The sequence below is a fragment of the Sceloporus occidentalis genome, unplaced genomic scaffold, assembly GCF_023333645.1.
Source record: "Sceloporus occidentalis isolate IW3139 unplaced genomic scaffold, rSceOcc1.0.p SCAF_34, whole genome shotgun sequence".
In the NCBI taxonomy this organism is placed as follows: Eukaryota; Metazoa; Chordata; class Lepidosauria; order Squamata; family Phrynosomatidae; genus Sceloporus; species Sceloporus occidentalis.
Window position 1 is genome coordinate 8,930,068 of NW_028317014.1, and position 20,168 is coordinate 8,950,235.

The window sequence follows — 20,168 nt, forward strand, 5'->3', positions numbered from 1 at the left end:
GGCCGTTAAAGTGCATTTGGCCGGTGAGTGTCCCTTTAAAGCAATGAGGTTCCTACAAAGTCTCCTCACACATTAAATTATACATTACACAGGGCCAGCTCAGCCTGGGTGCCTGAGAATCTCCATAATGAATAGTGAAGCGATGCGTTCCCTTTAGTGAATAAAGCGCTACCCTCCAATCCGCCAACACCCCCCAGCCGTGACTTTTGTTATGGATTAGCGCCCTGCCCCCTGCTCCCGTCCTGGTTCCACCTACCCTTGTGGTTGGACGCATGCGCAGTCCGCTGAGCACTTGCTATAACGGTGTCATTCTAGCAGGGCTATTCCTTGGCAGAAATGGCGGCGAGTCTGACGGCAGCAGCGGCGGCCGTAACGGGAGGTTCCGGCGGTCCCGGTGGAGGCGGGACAACAGGAGGGGGCTCTGGTATTGGAGGTGTTTCTGTGGGATTTTATCCGTCAGCGGGGTCCTTGCCCCCTAGTTTCTCAAATGGACCTCAGTGGCTCACGGGGACCATCCAGCAGCACACGGTGCGAAGCCTGGACCGGGCCTTGGAGGAGGCGGTGTGCACTGGCATCCTCAACCTGAGCGGCCGCAAGATGAGGGAATTTCCGGGCACCGGCTATGACTTGGCGGACACAACGCAAGCAGGTGGGGCCCGCGAACCTCCAGCAGTAGCGCTTTGGGGGTACCCCCAATTCAACCCCCACCCGGGCATTCGTTGGGGTTGGTCATAGGGAGCTGCACAAAGGGCTGACGGAACCCCGAGGGTGCTGTTCGTGGTACCCGAGCCCCCAGCCCAGTGCACAGCATCACCCCCACTGCGAACGGGGCCCTTATTATTGCCCATCCACACTCACGTAGGAGCCCCACAGTATCCCTACTTATACTCGGCCTCTGTAGCCAATACGGTTACTGAACCTCAGTTGTGTCCACTCTTACCCCTATCGTTTGCAGTCACTGATGCTCCATGTGCAACCTGTAGTTGTCTCCTCTCCGTCGGAACCTCCGACCTATATAATATGCAGCCTATAGCATGAGGGTTATCCTTGGCCATCTCTATGGTAACCCATCGCTGGGGAGTGGGGACACCCCTACACCTGGGAACCCCGACTTCCTGCCGTGTAATGATATGGGATTCCCCTTGTCTCCCGTGCATTACCTTTGTGTCCTGGGGGGAAGCTGCTCATCAGACATACTTCTATGGAATTCCCCATCCTCACATTTACAGTCAGAGCTGAAGATACTGAATGACTGTTCTTGCTGATCCATCTAATTGCAGCCATTGTGCGGCGTGATGTGATCTGTTAAGACCCATTAAAACCTCGATTGGGTTATATTGAACAGCCCAAATCTGAGAGTGAGGTCATACGCGGTATAATTTGTGTTAAACACGCGTGTTTGTTTTGAGTCCTGATGCTAGTTTCTGTTATGTAACCATAATACATAAATGTCTGTATCATGCTGCTATTCAGTTAAACACGGTTGTAATCAAAGTAAGGTAAAGATTCAATCATTAGATATTTTTTAGTAGTCTGGTTTATGAGCTCTTGCCAGCTGGTAGTCCTTGTGTGTTGAGTAGCTGGTTGCTGTTGAGTGCTGGTACTTGTTCTCCCTGTAACATTTTATTTCCTTTTCCATACATTAACTGTACCGTGTTTCTCCTACGTTTCTTTTTTCTCTTCGTCTCTCCATCATAACAATTTTCTCTCCGTAAGTTTTACTGTACTGAGTGGGTGGTAGATAAGAGGAACAGCCTCCCAGCAGAAGTTCTATGTTTCTAATTCGACAACAAACTCGACCTTTGCTGAAGCTTAAATTGCGCCCTTAAGTCCCTTTCGTTTTCTGCTGCCCTTATATTCTTTCACCGTCGCTCACGAGAAGGCGTTTTGCATTCAAGCGTTGCAGTCTTAGAATTGTGATGACGTTTGTAGGTGAAAGGATGAGCTTGCATTTGTTTCTCATTCGTCAAGAACCAGAACAAGTGCTGTTTATATTAAACAGCATATATAAATATACACACACATACAGCATGCTAAAATAAATCGACCTTAAATATACTGTCTAACCGAAACGTGAGGTGCATGGAGATCATCTCCTTGGACTGGTGTGATGCCAAGCTATGTACGTGCGCAGGTTGGATATGGGGCTCGGTAATGCTATATCGGTATTGTGTTTCAGGTCACCGGTCTGCAGTCGCCTATTTGTTATTAATGTTAAAAATGCATGTTTTCTTTTCCTTTATATATTAATATGTTTGTTCTCGAACTAAGCCTTTCTGGCCTGGCTTTTGCTTTCCTTACGAAAGAAAGTTTAATTCAGAAAAAGCTGTTCTTTGTAATCTTCCCGTTGCTATGGATCCTTCTCAGGTCTTCTCGAGTCCCTACGAGGTGCTTTGTTGCAGCATGGGTTTTATGGTCTTTGTGTTTCGCTGGTATAGATGGAGCGTGTGGCTCCTGTGGAGGCATGCACTGTATGAACGTGACCACATTGTTGCCCACGTTTTTCATTGCGGACCAGTTTGTGCAAGTTGAATGTGAAATCATTGGCTGCTGTCGGTGTCGTCTTGATGTCATTTGCATGCTGTAACTACTTTCTGGAACCATGGTCCGTATTTTAGATGAGATGTAAAAGGCATGTAGCGATGCCGTGTCGATGAGGCATTTAATGGCACGATACGGCTGTACGAAGCATTGCCTGTTCCCGTTTCCGAGGACACATTCACGCGTGGTTGCTGCTGGCTTCGGTTTCTTCCTCTTTCATTTCGAGGAACAGAGAATGACATGAAGAAAGCTATTCAGCAACAGTGGAGCTGCAGAATGCTGCGTCTGTACCGATCCAACAAAGCATCCCACCATAGCCCCCATTCACTATCACACAACATGATCACACTTTCATTCATTCTACATGTAGAATCTGGTTACGTGCTGCTTACGCTTTTAGTAAAGAAACTTCCCATGATCCATTCATGATTTCATGAAGCAGAGATTTTAAACTGGCACCCCAAGGCCTCTCCTGCCAAATGATCGCTTCATTTTTTAAATCTGCCCAAATTTACATCTGTTTGTACAGACTGTTTCACTGCTTCCTTGGGAGGTGTAGCCGCATGCATTGCAATGGAGCACCGAAACAGGCATGCGGGAACAGACCTTGCGCTTCTACCACAAGAACTAAGAAAGACAAGACGATGAAAAGGGAGAGATAGATGGTGAGAAAGAGGAGCGATAGTAACAAAATGGGAAGAAAAAGATACAGGGAGGAGATAGCAGCAGCAGCAGCAGCACAACGGTTCCATTATGAGAAGTCACCTTGCACCCTTCCTGTTTAATCAAAATGCATATACAATATAATTTTTGAAATTATTTGGTTATGCCGATTTCATTTATTTATATCTGAAGTAAATGAGGAATTAACTCATTTAGTTCCAAACTATTCAGTTTTTCAACATGCCGTGGGATATTAATAGACATTGTTTTTTTTTTCCAGTTCCGCCTTTACTTATAACCTTTAACTACGAAGGACTGTATCTTCTGTACAGAAGACTTTCTGCAAATCTACTTCTTTTTCCATAATCTGACACTTCAGCCAGTCCCGAAGCTGAAATATGTAGAAGACGCAGAGCCATCAGCAAAATAAACTTTTTTTTTTTTTGCTGATGGCTCTGCGTCTTCTACATATTTCAGCTTCCGGACTGGCTGAAGTGTCAGATTATGGAAAATGTCCGGTGTGATTGTGTTCTACTCTCACCTCATCCAGGTTACTCACAAAATTCACTACTTTGCCAGCAACGCTGACTTCCCCTGAGCTGCGTCGCTGTCTTTGTGACTTCAGTAAAGCCACCCAGCCAAGTTTGTCCCCATTAGAAGAAGCTTTGGGCTCACAACTCCCTTGTTAATTAGTGGGAAAGGGAATTCTGGTTTTTAAGTTTGGACAATTTTGCAGTATATTTCTTCTTTGTATTATTATTATTATTACCTTCTGTCTGCGCATCCATTCATTTTGTAACCCAATAAAACTGCAGAAATGCTTTCTCTAATGGATTCTACCATTGCTTACTCTATAGATCCCATTTACCTGTTTTGCCGGGACAAGCCGACATTGTATACACAGACTGCTGGGGGTGACTGTTGCCATTTATACAGGGGTATTTATTGGAGGTGGTTACATGTTTGTATGCGGGATACTCCTTGAGTTGTCCTTTCATCTTTGCGTATTACAAGCTTTACTCGTTGCTTGGACCTTGTTTTATAAACGTATTCCCTCAGTTGTGCCACACAGTGTATTAACCGCATTGTTGATCATTACAAATTTTGGGACCCTTACAGAACAAATACCCCTTCCCTCCCCAGAAGACCCTCTCCAGTACACCACTAGGCTTTTCTCTTCTACTCTGTTTGCGGGCAAAGATTGCACCAGGCAGGCTTTTTGGGGGCACTGAAAAGCTGTTTGGCAAAGATGGCATAGACAGACTGGGGTGGCACTGACAAGCTTTTTGGGGACAAAGATTGCGCAAACAAGCTTTTTGGTGTCACTGACAAGCTGTTTGGCAAACATGACATGGACAGGCTGGGGTGGCACTGACAAGCTTTTTGGGGTCACTGACAAGCTGTTTGGCAAAGATGGCATAGACAGACGGGGGTGTTCTCAGAATGCACTTTGCAGGTTTGCAATTTTTTCATTCACCTTGCTGCTGTTTTTGGATCATGTCCAGCCCCAGTGTGCGGATGTCATTGAGGCATCGTAGGAGACTAGCAACGCCTCTGCCAGTAAGGGCTCCTTCGTGCAATGAACTTACTAAATCATGTAACAAATGGTATACTAAGTCGTGCTGGCATATACCCACCATGTTCCTTAATCCAGTGCATCACTAATGTAGGCGCTTGTAAAAGGCAGGTAGCACAGCTTGACTGATCGTGCCTAAATCTGGACCCATAGAAAAATATATAACCAACGGCGTACTGTTAATACCTTTTTAAATTAGGGGCTGCGTCAGCCGCTTGTGTAGGAGGTCACTTTACCCATAATTAAAGGGAACCCCACGGATTTGTTTCATGGTTTGGAAAATGTCCATTTTGTGGGATTGGAACAGTATTGGTGGGAATGTGTAGTTTGCAGTCTGTTCCTCCGTATCTGCTAAGTGTGTGTTTTGCGCAGTTGTCTGTGTGATTTAGCCCTTAATCTCTTTAGACTCTAGTAAAATAGGCTTAGAAGAAAATCAAACACTAATATAAGGGGCTTATCTCGCTGAAAATAACAAATGTCTGTTAAATTGCATTCCTGGCCGGGCTAATATGGTTGCCTATTGATTTCTTCATTGAATATCAGCCGTGCTCTGTGCCTGCAGCCTTCAGGTCTAGGAATGGTAATGAGCCTTTTACCTCTTAAATATTGACAAAAGGAAATACATCAGAAGCCTTTACCTATTAACGGTTAATGTTTGAAGCATTTTTTATTATTATTATAAGGACATATGCTTATAGATAAATGTTATGTGCTTAAACCATTTATGATCTTTAGTATAGTGTGCTTCTTACAGTTCATACATTAAAAGGATGTGTGTGTGTGTATATAATGTATATGTAATCTCTTTATTCTGAATATGTTCTTGATAGCCCCACTGAGGAAGAATGCATATTAAAGTACTATTTGTGGACATAAATACTCATTCTGTGAGAGAAAAAGATCTTGCCTGAGTTAGAAGCTGCAGCTGTGCAGCTGCTGTCCTCGCCCATTGTCCAACAATTCTTGCGACTGATTGGCTGCTTGAAGCAGCCAGTCAGCGGCAGGAACGCTCGTCCATTGAAACCAGTCCGCATTGTGAACAATGACAGACTTTCCTTGTTGGCAGATAATGATCTTTTCAACCTAATTTAAAGAGCATCATAGAACAGTGATGCGAACCGAGAAAAACCCCCACTGTTCAGTGATGCTGGGATTTTCTGTGATAAGGAAATATTCATGGCTTTTGTTGAACATTTATTATTGTATCTACTGTAGTTACCGTATTCTCGGAGGAACATTTCTCCTTCCTCATTGTTTGAATCGGCAATCCCAAATGGATTCTATCATGAACTTGTAATTTCTTCCTCTGCTTCTTTCTTTCCTTTCAGTTTTCTTTTCTTCACTTGCACTTGCATGTTCCTTTCACTCTGCTTTTCTAAACCAATTTCCACATTCTGTTTCCTATCAAGAAATCTATCAACCGTGTGGCCGCCAGCGTTGGGGAAATAACTGAAGTATGGTATTACCCTAGAGCAAGGTTGTCCAACCTGCGTTCCTCCAGCTGTTGTAGGACTACATATCCCATACTCCTCTGCCAGCCCCTTAGCTGAAAGTACATTATGGGAGATGTAGTCCTGCAGCAGCTGGAGGGCCGCAGGTTGGACACCCCTGCCCTAGACTATTTCAACACAACCTTTACCATTGGTTCCTTGACAAGTCTGGTAAAGGTGCCTGTCAGCCATTATTGCACGGATCAGTCTTTGGTCACCTTGTAATTGCAGATGGGTTCATCAGGATCCTCCAAGTACTCTAGCATGGTTCCCTGCCTCCAGCGCGTGTCCCTTACATATGTAAGTAGGAGTGCGTGCGTGCGTGTCACTAACCGCTCCAGATGTCTTGGTTCGGGGGGGGGGCTGTCAAACGACCCACGTGCGCAAGCTTTCCTGGGCAGTGATCATCTGACGCTGTTAGGTTGTTAATATGAATATTCATAATGTAAGCATGTCTAGTGAGGCTGTGTGGCGTAGGATGCCCTTTTTAGATTTACATGCACAAAAAAGCCAGTCTTAAACAGGCCATAGCAATGCAGCCATTTATTATCAGGCAAATAGTAAAAAGGAGTATACTACCAGTTTCTTATTTATTTTTTTTTCTTGTTTCTTAATGAAAATAGTCATTGGATGCCAAACTACTCAAGAATAGCCACAATGGGAACCAGACCCCCCCATTCAGTCTTCATCTTCGGCGGTTGTATTTCCCAAAGGGAATTCCTTCTCTCCACGGCCGAAAGCCCTGCAGGTGGGCCAGATCTTCTGACGGGACTCAACAGGGGTACTACAGCTCCCCTACCAAAAACCAAATCTATTGATTAAAAAAAAAAATACAAAAAAGGAATGGTCACACATGCACAAACCTTAAAACCAAAAGAAATGCATAGTGAGTTTAAAGAGAATTTACAAAAATGTGCCCCTTTGGCCCTGAAAACTAAAACTGCTTTTCACTGTTCTTGACAGTGACTTTTAGATACTTTTTCCATCTTTCTCCTTGCAGCTGCTTATCTGTTGTCTGCTGAGCTCAGATGTCTGTTTTTCTGCTGATGAGAGAGAACCCCGTGTTTACAACCCCGCTATGAAAAAAAACATGCAAATAAAAAATACATATGTTAATATCCGACCCAAATGCTCATGTGGTTCACTTCGAATACTGTTTACAAAAGTATTCTAGCGTTCACCCATTGAACAAACTACATTTTAGTCATTTCTAATGTAAAAGTGTTCTCTCGGAGTTCAAAATGCTTGGTCCATTGTGGAAAAATATACATTGTGTTGAAATGCTACCTATTAGAACTTATAAGTCATCATGTGCATGATTATGATATCTGTGTGTGTGTGGTCCCTTTCAATCATTGGGGTGACAATTTTGCAAGTACATGGGGGTTCCCCCTTTTGTATTTGCCCCTTTAAGGTATAGCTTTGTTTTTGCCAGCTGACATAGTTTTTGTAACATTTTATATATTTTTCTGCATATATTTGTGGCCACTTTTTCCCAGAGCTTGCTTTTAGAAGACTTTACGGAATTCAGTAGCCAGTTGCCTCTTAATGTGATGTGATGCTAAGACAAATAACAGGATACCTGTAGTCATTATTACTTTGGTTGTTCTATATCATCACCCAAAATTGCAAAAAGGCCTGGACAATGAAAATCTAGTCAATGCGCGGTAATAAGTCCCTCCAAATGTTGGTGTTTAAAACAACAAAGAGGGAAAGACAACAAACTGATGGGAGACATAGGCAGTAAGAGGTAATCAACTTAATCTGTCCCAAAAATGGTTGTACTCACCAAGCCCAAAATAAGCTAAGAATGCACTAAGGTCACCGTTTTCATATAGTCAACAAAACCATTGAGTTATGAATGAGTGCATAATTCCCCCCCCCCCTCCCCGAATCTAACAATGTATTTTCATGCAAATTGGTGCAGGCATTTTTCACTCATTGGTGTTGGGAAATGTGGCGTCTCTCATTGAGCTCCTCCCACAGCTCCTCCCACAACTGGCAGTACAGAAAGCAGGAAGCATACTTCAGTATATTTCCTGCACAATCCAACTCCAGACCCACGGACGCTGAGCTCCGTTTGGAATCAATGAAAGTAGCTCATCGGAACCAAGGACACGGCTGAGAGCATCCCAGGGCTCCCTGCTGCCACAGCCACGAATGTTTGGGCAAATGTGGCATCAAGCAGACTGGCCAACAGGGCATTCCATGGATGGCCATTCCATAACGGGAAGAGATACATCTTCTAATTTTAATAACTCAAGAATGCATGCTCCGATATCCAGTCTGTGAAATTCACTGATTATATTTTTAAGGCTCCTTTGCTTTTACAATTCTACTTTAGTGCACTGAGCGTTTCCTTCCAAAAAAATATCTTGATGTCTAAATGACATAATTCTATATAAAAGCACTAATAGTTGGAAAGACATACCCATTTATTCTTGTGCAGCCACTGGATTTGTAGGAATGAATAATGCAAACCATGCCTGCGGATTAGAACGGTGCTTGGTTTTATTGCTGTTTAGTAGTAGACTCCAATATGTTTTGAATGTGGAATCTACCGCCTTTTCACATTCTTGCTCGTTCGCTTGTTGATGGACTTTCTTTACCTTTGGAAGAACAAACAAGCTTTTTGTGTTCGGGCAGTTTTGCTATACATATAAAACATTAATACGTTGTGTTACAGTTTGTAGTACTCAGCCAAGCAGACATGCATCTTCGTAATGCGTAAATATTATGAGCTTCCGAGCGGATTTATGGATATACGGCGCACTCGCGTGCCTGGCGATCCTTCCGATGTAGGCTATTACCTCTGACATCAACACTCAGCAATAGCGGGGATCACATGACAGATGCTCCTGATATCATGCGACTAAAGATAAAGTCAAGCATCACTGCGGCAGTAAACTTGGCACTAAAGACTATTGATACGAGAGCCGGCTAGTCTCTCCTGTACTTGATTATTAGCTGCTAATCCATATGAGATTAAAACCAACATCATCGTCACTGTTTCCTTTTTTACAGACCTCTCCAGAAATAGGTTTACAGAGATCCCACCGGATATATGCATGTTTGCACCACTAGAAACCTTAAATTTATATCACAACTGCATCAAGTGCATTCCAGAAGCGGTCAGAAATCTTCAGATGCTGACGTACTTAAATATCAGGTGAGTGTTTGGGGCATTATGCAGTGTGTTGGTAACAAATACAGCTTGTGTTAAACCTAAACCTGTATAGACTACAATGTCAGACCAAACCTGTTACCAGCATAGATTGAAAACTTCAGGTTTGTGTATGTGTGCGATGGCAGCATGGGTTGGGTGACCAATGTCCAAAAGAATCACCAAGGACACCGCACACAATGTGTTTGTTCTTCTTCTTTTCTTTGGTCAGCAGCAACAGTGGACAAAGTAATCGTAGATCGGCAGCGATGGAAGAGGCACTATATATCCTACACATAGGCTGTAAATCCCATAAAGAAAGACGCCCAGTGCTAATCTACAGCGATAATACCGCAGTTACTCTTTATTCTTGTCTGCATGACGCTGTTATCTTAAACTAAGTTGCCACATAACCAGTTTTCTCAATCCTTACCAGCTCCTTAAATGAGTTTATTATATGTATAAGATACAAATATACAAAACATACTTAGCTTTAATCTTTATCCCCAATCCCTGCCTTTTGCATGTAATGATAGAATCACATGATTAAAGAGATGTGTAATAGATTGTATTTGAAATAATCTGCAATTTATTAAATGAATACATGACTAATTCAGGTAATTTAGTAATGGCATTTTTTAATAAAACATACTTTCCTGCTTGTGATTTTTTTTTTTTTTTGGCTAAAACTAGTCACATTTGCCTAAAAAAAAAAAAAAAAAGATTTATAGTTCAGACAATTTATTTTTCCTCACGCTTTCTTTTATTTATTTATTTTTGTAGTCGGAATCTTTTATCAACATTGCCAAAGCATCTCTTCGACCTGCCGTTGAAGGTTTTGGTTGTCAGTAATAATAAACTCGTTTCCATTCCAGAGGAGGTTGGGAAGTTACGAGATTTAATGGAACTTGTAAGTAATTTTTTTTTTTTTTTTTCCTTCACACTCTTAATGGCAAAAACGTGCCGGTGTATAGTTTTGTGCGTCTGTATTTTTATTTTTCTCTCTATCGCTGGTTTCCGGGACGGTTTGCCAGCTTTTCTAATGCTCTTACATCATTTGACCGCAGTCAGCGGTATAGTTTAAGTACTACTTGAATATGGTCATTTAACGCCATTTTTTTCTTCAAGGATGTTAGTTGTAACGAAATACAAGTCCTTCCCCAGCAAGTAGGGAAACTACATTCACTCAGAGAATTGAATTTAAGAAGAAATAACCTTCAAGTGTTGCCCGACGGTAAGCTTATATCAATTTTGTTAGTAGTTTTATTGGCTAACAAAAAATTTATAATTATTACATCCCCCAAACAGCGTTATTATACGTTGTATTTTAATACATTTGGGATCATTACAGTTATACAGAATATTTGTACTGAATCAGTAAGTCCATTGGTATAGAAACACTGTTCCCGGAGATGACGTGCCATACGTCCACGTAGGATAAGTAAACAAGATAATATACAAAAGCTCTAAATTATTGTGGAGAAGAAGAGAAGCAGGCCCTATTGTCCCTGGCAAATATACACAGAAGCTCTTTGGCTACTTCCAAGTATTCTACCCTTCATAAAGCTAGATCACACGCATATATACATATATGGTTTATTATTGTGTGTTCTTGCGCATAGTAGACAGATGATGGTCGTTACACAATACATTTTAAAACATTACCTAATCTTTGAGAAACGTTTCATTCCATGCTCGCTATATCTTCATATCTTCAATTCAGAAGTCATTTATCGATACATGTCGCATTTTACTATTCTGTCACCTCTTTTGTAACTGCAACGCTTCCGGTGTGATCTATCAAAACAATATACTTTTTTTTTTTTTTTTCTTTCTAGAATTATCATCGCTACCTTTGGTAAAGCTGGATTTTTCTTGTAATAAAGTTACGGAGATTCCAGTAAGTTACAGGAAACTGCGCCAGTTAGAATCAATAATCTTGGATAACAATCCAATGCAAATGCCTCCGGCACAGGTGAGTAGGGAAGCAGGTAGTGCTTTTACACGCTTTTTGTTTAACGAGATCTACTAGATATGAGCTGCCAGCTGAAAAACAAGTCCGACCTGCTGTGTTTGTTTAAAAATACATGGTTTTATTTAGGGCTGCAACTAACGATTATTTTCATAATCGATTAGTTGGCCAATTATTTTTTCGATTAATCGATTAATCGGATAAAAAAAATGAATGTAAATTTTTCATTTATTTAAAATAATTTAATAAACAAATGATGTTAAATACAAACAGCAGAATAAAAAAAAACTTTCATAAAATAAATTTCTTGTCTTTATTTCCCAACCAGCCCCCCCCATTTATGCACATTTGAGCCCAGGCTTGCCACGCTGCCCCCCACATATGCCACTCCACGCTGCCTCCCACATATGCCACTCCACGCTGCCCCCCACATATGCCACTCCACGCTGCCCCCCACATATGCCACTCCACGCTGCCTCCCACATATTCCACTCCACGCTGCCTCCCACATATGCCACTCCACGCTGCTTCCCACATATACCACTCCACGCTGCTTCCCACATATACCACTCCACGCTGCCTCCCACATATACCATTCTACGCTGCCTCCCACATATGTCACTCCACGCTGCCTCCCACATATACCACTCCACGCTGCCTCCCACATATGCCATTCCACGCTGCCTCCCACATATGCCACTCCACGCTGCCTCCCACATATGCCACTCCACGCTGCCTCCCACATATGCCACTCCACGCTGCCTCCCACATATACCACGCTGCCTCCCATATATACCACTCCATGCTGCCTCCCACATATGCCACTCCACGCTGCCTCCCACATATGCCACTCCACGCTGCCTCCCACATATGCCACTCCACGCTGCCTCCCACATATACCACTCCACGCTGCCTCCCACATCTGCCACTCCACGCTGCCTCCCACATCTGCCACTCCACGCTGCCTCCCACATCTGTCACTCCACGCTGCCTCCCACATATACCACTCCACCCCCACATATGCCACTGTGCCTGATACACCACTCCATCCTCCCCAGACATGCCACACTACCTCCCCACATATGCCACTCCAGTCTACCCCCAGATATGCCACTGTGGCCCCAGATATGCCTTATACACCCTGATACACCACTCCGTCCTCCCCAGACATGCCACACTGCCCTCCCCACATATGCCTTATATAATGTATATGCCTTATACCCCCAGATATGTCACTCCGTCCTCCCCTGATATGCCTTATACCCCCCAGATATCTCATAGTCCCCTCATAGAGTCACAGACCCGTTCACAGCACACTGACACCATACTTTTTTAAATAAGTACAGGGTTAATCTTCACTGCCCCCAGGATTTAGATTCCCCTTAGTTTGCCCCCCTTTATCTCTAACTGCACCTTAAGTTAACTTTATTAAATTAATCAAATTAACCCTCAGTCCTCATCATTAAATTAACCCTAAACACCCCATTAACCATAACTACCCCTAAATTAACTCTAAATACCCCATCAAAACAACTACCCTAAATTAACCCTAAACACCCCATTAACCATAACTGCCCCTAAATTAACCCTAAACACCCCATTAACCACAGCATCCCCTAAATTAACCCTAAAGACCCTGTCAACCACAACAGCCCCTAAATTAACCCTAAACATACCATTAACCACAACTGCCTCAAATTAACCCCAAACACCCTATTAACCACAGCTGCCCCTAAACACCCCATTAACCATAACTGCCCCTAAATTAACCCCCACCTCCCCTAACTTTCAGTAGCCCAAATATTAATTTTATACTCACAGTTAGATGAGTGTCACAGCCATGTGGTTCTGGCCTTCTGGGAGAAGGAAGGGGGCGGGGCCAGTTGTCACAGTGATTACAGGGAGGGGCTGGTAAGTAGGAGCTGCTGCTGTGAGTCACTGAAACGGATTATATAATGAGGGGGATTTTTCAGAGCGTTTGCTCTGAAAAAACCCTCATTTTATAATCGATAATAATCGATTCAACTAATCGATAATGAAATTCGTTGGCAACGAATTTCATTATCGATTATTATCGATTTTATCGATTAGTTGTTGCAGCCCTAGTTTTATTAGCTATGTGGCTAAAAGACATGGTTCAGCTCACGGCTTCTTGGCATAAGCATGAATAAACCCATTCTAGTATAGCTGGAAGATAACCTGTTACACAAAAAGCTGTACTTTATAGCATTTTTTTATTTTTTGGACTTGGTATTTATAACTTACCATGACCTTGGGCAGAGAGAATAGAATAATTTGCAAAAAATAAAATATAATGATCCATACCGACCTATCACGGCAAGTCGCTCACAAAAAGAGATCTCCAATGTGCTCTGTTTTTTTTAGTTTTTTTTTTACTTATTTTAACATATTTACCCAGTGATTTTAGAATAACCATATTTCTGCTGCATCTGCATTAATGAAGATTTTTGTTTATCTTGTTAAGCTTTGGATTTGTTTCCTTTTCTGGTTATTAGATATGCCTGAAGGGTAAAGTGCATATATTTAAATTTCTGAATATACAAGCTTGCTGCAGATCGGAAAAAAAGCCAGATTCTCTCGACTTGCCCTCGTTAGTGAAACGACTGCCTTCTCAGCCCCTCACAGACAGGTATATTGCTTTGTGTATAATACACTACAGATCAATTTAAAACTTGCCTCAACATCATTTTATACATATAACATTCTATAAAACCTTCTAAGTGGATATAAAGCTTTTAATCCAATGATTGTAAGCTTGCGAGCAGGGCTCTCTCCACCAAATGTATCGGTTTGTCTTAGTCTGTCAATTCTTGTCTTGTCATATCCCTTGAATTTATGTATTGTATTAAGCGCTGCGTAAACTGTTGGCGCTATATAAATAAAGGATAATAATAATAATAATAATAATTGTAATGCCAAGCAGTGATTTAGAATGTAGAATAACGATATCCCCAGTAACTTGATTGAATTAAACGTCCTTGTAGTTAGAATTGCGTTGCTGTCTATTCTCGTAATTGTTCATCTACCATGTATACATCATATTCATTTGTTACAGCATGGAGGACGTTTATCCGAATAAAAACCACGGTCCTGACTCTGGGATTGGAAGTGACAATGGAGATAAGCGGCTGTCGACTACAGAAGTGAGTCTTTGCCACGCAGAGTGCTTGAACAAATCAGGATGGCCACACGGAGCGATTACAGTCCTATATATTGTAATGGAAATCGTGGAAACATGCTTTTTATCATTTTTTGCATTATATATATATATATATATACATGCAAATGACCAGATTTCAGTGGTGCATCTAATCTGTGACTTTTGGACATCACTTTGTAAACTTGTAAATTAAAACGTCGTACTTAAGGACATTTTTGCAACAATGGAGCTTTTATAATAAGAATGGGAGCTAAGTTTTTTTTTTTTTTTTTGCTTGGCTACTTGTTTTTTCAGGTTAAATGCACTGATGTGTCCAGGTTACCTTTGTCTAGACTCATATAGACTCAATATGATGACAGAAACTGCTTCATTTAACATCATTACTACTCTTCAGAAAACACACAGGTTTCTGTACATTGTGCATTGATTCACATTACGCAAAACTAAAGCTTATATATATATATATATATATATATATATTTTTTTTTTTCTTTTTGTGTCAGCCATCAGATGATGATACAATCAGCCTTCACTCTCAGGTATCTGAATCAACAAAAGACCAGGCACTGAAAAACGACAATCACTTATTGGGGTGTAAGCTTGATTCCCATAAAGGTAACCCAACAGTTAATTCCACCTTTCATAAAGCTAGACCATGGAGCGGTATTACTTGCCCTTACACATTTTCACTTCATATGTATGGTTTTCTTCATATATTTTTGTGTATCAAATTTAAAAAGGTCCAAGTAAAAGAATATAGCTTTTTTTTTTTTTAGGTTTCAATATAATTTTGTAAGGCCTGACCAGTTGTGCTTTTTAATAATGCTTTTGTTTCATATTTAGGGATCCTAACAAAAGAATACAGCTCTTATAACTTAGTTAGCCTCTCTAAATGTATATTTGCTTTTTTTTTTTTTTTTTAAATCCTGGTCAATCATATTTTATTAATCAAATGAATTATTAATTACTATTATATGACTAAATGGTAATACCGTATTTGCTTGATTATAAGACAACGCTGATTATAAGACGACCCCCCAAAATCAAAATATTAATTTAGGAAAAAAACAAAGCCTGAATATAAGACTACCCTATAGGAAAAAAGTTTTACCAGTAAATATTAATTCATGTAAACTATTTTTTCTTATTTAATAAAAGCTATGATTGAGAAAAATATATTTTATTTCCTTTTATTTGCCAACCTGCCCCCCCAGTTATGCACATCTGCCCCCAGGCTTGCCACTCTGCCCCCAGAAATGCCTTATACCCCCTATATGCCCCACTGCCCCATGATATGCCTTATACCCCTATATGCCACTCTGGCATATAGGGGGTTAAAGGCATATCATGGGGCTGAGTGGCATATAGGAGGTTAAAATGCATTTCTGGAGGTATATATATATGCTAACAGCAATCACACTCCTATCAAGCCAAGGCAGCCAGTACATGCTGGAACCTGGGGATGATAGTAGTGTGATTACAGCCCTTTCACATGCTACCACCATATGCCATGCTACCACCACCACCACCACCCCCCTTACACATCCATGCTATCACACACACACTCATTCACAAACATTTAAATACTCATTCATTCCATTAATCACACATACTTCACACATTAATCACAAAAACCCTCCCCCACCCCCTTACCTGAACTGCAGATCTCTCACTCGCAGACTTCTGCAGGGGCCCGCTGTGCGAGCAACTTCTCTGGCCCCGCCCCCACAGGAAGGAGGGGGAGGCAGAGTTATGTGACACTCTACTTCCTGTTCTCCTGCTGCTAGTAGCATAGACGCTGCTCGCGACCAAAGCCCGGTAAGCAGCCTGGCCCCAGCAGAATGAGGTCTGATTAGAAGACGACTATAAGACGAGGGGTATTTTTCAGAGCATTTGCTCTGGAAAAAACCTCGTCTTATAATCGAGCAAATAAGGTATGTTTACTGCATGTCTTTAATGCTTTAATTTCATGTTGGAATGCAATGCAACCTAATAATGCGTTCTTTAAAATTACTAACACAGGACTGGATCAGGAGATTTATGACTATGATCCAGGTGCGGATGAAAACTCTCTGTCTGAGCAAGGGGATGTGCAACTCAGTGGCCCATTTGTCTCTTATATTAAGGTAATACGCTTAAATGTCAGAAACAATCCGTTTCAGATTACTTAAGTTCCTTAACTCTAAAGATTTTATCCTGTTAACTCAAGGAACGGGGAAGAGTGACTGATAAGTCTGATAAAGTGGAAGAAAGTGAAGAATGGGAAGAAGAAAGGAGGTATGTATAATACTCATGCTGGATCTGCATAACTGCTTCCCTCTGAAATGCAGATTTATTTGGGGGTAAATAAAAAAAAAAAAAAAAAAAAAAAAAAAAAAATTGTAGCCAGCGATAAAAGTTGGCTGTGATAAAACCAGCAGGGCACTGATACAAAGACCTTTACATCATAATGTGTCAGATGTGCTTTTTTGCCACCAGAAATCTTACCCTGTTTTAAACACTATATACCATTGACTTGTGTTACAACCATACCCGGGAACCTGCCCAGTTTCACCTATGGCAGCCCCTGTCCAACGTGCGGCCCTCCAGCTGCTGCAGGACTACATCTCCCATAATGCTCTTTCAGCTAAGGGGCTGGCTGAGGAGTATGGGAGATGTAGTCCTGCAGCAGCTGGAGGGCCGCACGTTGGACGCCCCTGACCTATGGTCTCAATGCTTTTCCAGAGCATTTGATCGTTTCCATGTCCCACCTACACGCTACCTTCTTACTGACCCTTTAAGTTCTTACCGGGGCTAGCCCTGCCCCTGACTTAGAAGGGAGCTTTGAACACCCATTACCGAGTATTCATCGAAAAAGCAGGAACATGGTCTGCCTTTTCCATGTGAAAACTCCTTCTTTTATGTTCAAGCACATTTTCTTCTGTGTTTATTTTGGGAGCTGTCAATATTTGAATTCATTCAGTTTGAACGTGAAATTTAGTGTACGGCTGAGAAAATACCGTGTTTTTGTGTTTTAGGCTGCAGAAGGAACAGCTTCTCATGGAAGAAGAAGAAGAGGAGGAGGATGAGATAAAAGAAGTGATGGATCTAAGGAAAATAGCAGCACAATTGTTACAACAAGAAAAGCACAACAGGTATTGTGTTATGTGTCTTCAAACGGCAACATATTAGTCGGAACCTCAGAAATCGCTTATATTCTCAAACAATCAGTGGGTGAACATGGAGTGTTTGCTAGGATAGGTTGTCTTTATTTTAGAAAGCCTGCTTGATTAATCCACAATGCAGTTTTTAAAAGTGGGAACAGAGGTGGTTCTGCCACGTTACAGATCTCTGGTCACTCCTCACCTACAGTATTGTCTTCTGGAGACCACATCTCTATATTGCCATTCTGGAGAGAGTTCAAAGGAGGGATACAAAAATGGTTTATGGGTTGCAAGATAAAAATCATCAGGAAAGACCTATGGGATATAAACATTTATTTATTGGAGATGATAGAGAATATGCTAGAAACAGTTACATATGTTTAACAAAGTACAGGAGGGAAGTTTATTTTAAAGGAGTAAATATGTTGGAACCGTAGGTCATAATCTAAAAGTAGATGGTCAGAGTCTTAGATGTAATCGAAGGGTAACGTAAAGCTGTCCTAAATCTTAACACAAGACCAAGGACTGATGAAGGTTTGAGTCTTAGCTGTAAAAATGAGCAGAATGGATGGGCAGAATGGTTCTTATTTCCCGACGTATCCTATATATCGATACTCTGTAGTGTACTCATCAAGTTCTTTGGAGGTGATTGGTTGTGAGACAAGGCTCTTTTCAAAAAGGTGTGCACAAATATGCTTATAATGTATGGATGTAGTAAGGATTTTATATGGGATTTATTGACGGTGTAGAGATTTCTTATATGTAAGATATTATTGTTTTGAATTATATACTATGAATAGCAATAACATTTACTCAAGGGCTCTAGACCAACAATCAGACAGGTTTTGTTATTTCATTCAAATAGTTTCTCCTTCTGGAAGGACGAATCCTGCCCTTGGCCGCAAATACTTAATGTAGGCAAGAGGAGAAAGATTTGGGCAATAACCGTAAATAGAAGCAGCGTTACTGTTCGAAGAATGATTTAGACACACTTTTGGCAATCAAGGGAAATATACAGATTGGTAATTTACATTTAATGGGCCACATTCCTCTAGGAAGGAATAATTTGGCAGTTTTCATATTCCACCCCCCAAAAAACAGCACTTTTTTTTCCCTTGTAAACGGTAAGACGTAATGAACTTCATGTCCACCAGTAATGTACCTTTTTTGCATTCTTGGACAAACTATGATTTGTTTTACTTCTTCCGTTCCCTTGTTACTAATAACTCTGTATAACATCCTTTCCTGTTTTTAGCAAGTGTCACGGAGCATGCGTCTTAAAACCCATTTGTCTCTTTCCTTTCTTGCAAAACTAACAACTCCTCCACTTTCCTGCCTGCCTTGCTCTTCTTTCTCCCATCTCTGGGTTTGGTTGGTCTGCTCACAATATGAATCCAGACGAAGACCATTGAGTTATAAAACATCATTCAGTGAAAAGCTCTTCCAAAGGACGAGAGTAGCTGGCCGAGCATTAAGGTATAAAGTCTGGGGGGTTCAGTAGGTTCCATCTTTAAGTCTGGTGTCTTGTACAGTAGTGTTCTGGCGTTCGGTCACTCATGCTTTCTATAATAGAGTTCTGCATGCAATTTATATATAATATATATTTTTATTCAGGAATGTATTTTGTGATGCTCATTCATGTCATTTTTACCTTGATTAAATATTGTGTCACAGCCCAAATCCACCTTTCTTCATAATAATGCTTTTTGTATTCAAAGCAATCTATCAATGGCATCAAAATACTTTTATGAAGGCTCATAAAATTCCAGTGATACCCGGTACACCCAGGGCTACATAGAAACAGTTCAGTCAAATCAGAGAGGTGTCCATTGTGTATATCTGTGGCTTCTTGATACATCCTCAAGCTGTGTAAATAAAATGACTCTGTTATATTTCTATATATATATACCGTATTGGCTCGAATAAAGGCCGCACTTTTTCCCCCCACTTTAAGTCTTTAAAGTGTGGGTGCAGCCTATATTTGGGGTCTAGCGCCCGACGGCCGGGACATGTAGTCCCGGGCGCCGGGCAGGCAGCGGGGTTAGGATACAGATCCCCCGCAGCGGTGCAGGGGACCTGCATCCTACTCTCTGATACGCTCAGACAGCCTCCCCTGCCAGCACTTCCCACGGGGGGGGGGTGCCGGCACGGGAGGTTGTCTAAGTGCATCGTGCAGACGTTCACCGGCAGTGGCGATGAGCTTGAACGACCTTCGCTGCCGGCACGTCTGCTCGATGTGCTTTAACAATCTCCCTTGCCTGGAATTCCCACGGGGGAGTCCCGGCAAGGGAGATTTTTAAAGCACATCTTGCAGACGTGCCGGAAGCGGAGGTTCTTTCTGCTCGCATCGCCGCTGCCTGTGAACGTCTGCAGGAACAATCTTCCTTGTCGGTACTTCCCACGGCGGAAGTGCCGGCACCGGAAGTTGAAGTGTTATGT

At 41.7% G+C, this 20,168-nt stretch overlaps 1 protein-coding gene across 1 annotated transcript in view; it reads left to right on the forward strand.

The window, feature by feature from the left end:
* The first annotated feature begins 336 nt into the window (after positions 1-336).
* Positions 337-20,168, forward strand: part of LOC149298231 (leucine-rich repeat and calponin homology domain-containing protein 2-like) — a 28,330-nt gene continuing 8,498 nt past the window's right edge. Inside the window, exons 1-11 of the mRNA XM_089487676.1 lie at positions 337-649; positions 9,295-9,439; positions 10,217-10,343; positions 10,562-10,667; positions 11,272-11,408; positions 13,922-14,055; positions 14,482-14,569; positions 15,126-15,212; positions 16,623-16,712; positions 16,796-16,863; positions 17,604-17,720. Of these exons, the coding sequence (XP_089343802.1) occupies positions 337-649; positions 9,295-9,439; positions 10,217-10,343; positions 10,562-10,667; positions 11,272-11,408; positions 13,922-14,055; positions 14,482-14,569; positions 15,126-15,212; positions 16,623-16,712; positions 16,796-16,863; positions 17,604-17,720 (1,412 nt within the window). The remainder of the gene's footprint in view (positions 650-9,294; positions 9,440-10,216; positions 10,344-10,561; positions 10,668-11,271; positions 11,409-13,921; positions 14,056-14,481; positions 14,570-15,125; positions 15,213-16,622; positions 16,713-16,795; positions 16,864-17,603; positions 17,721-20,168) is intronic.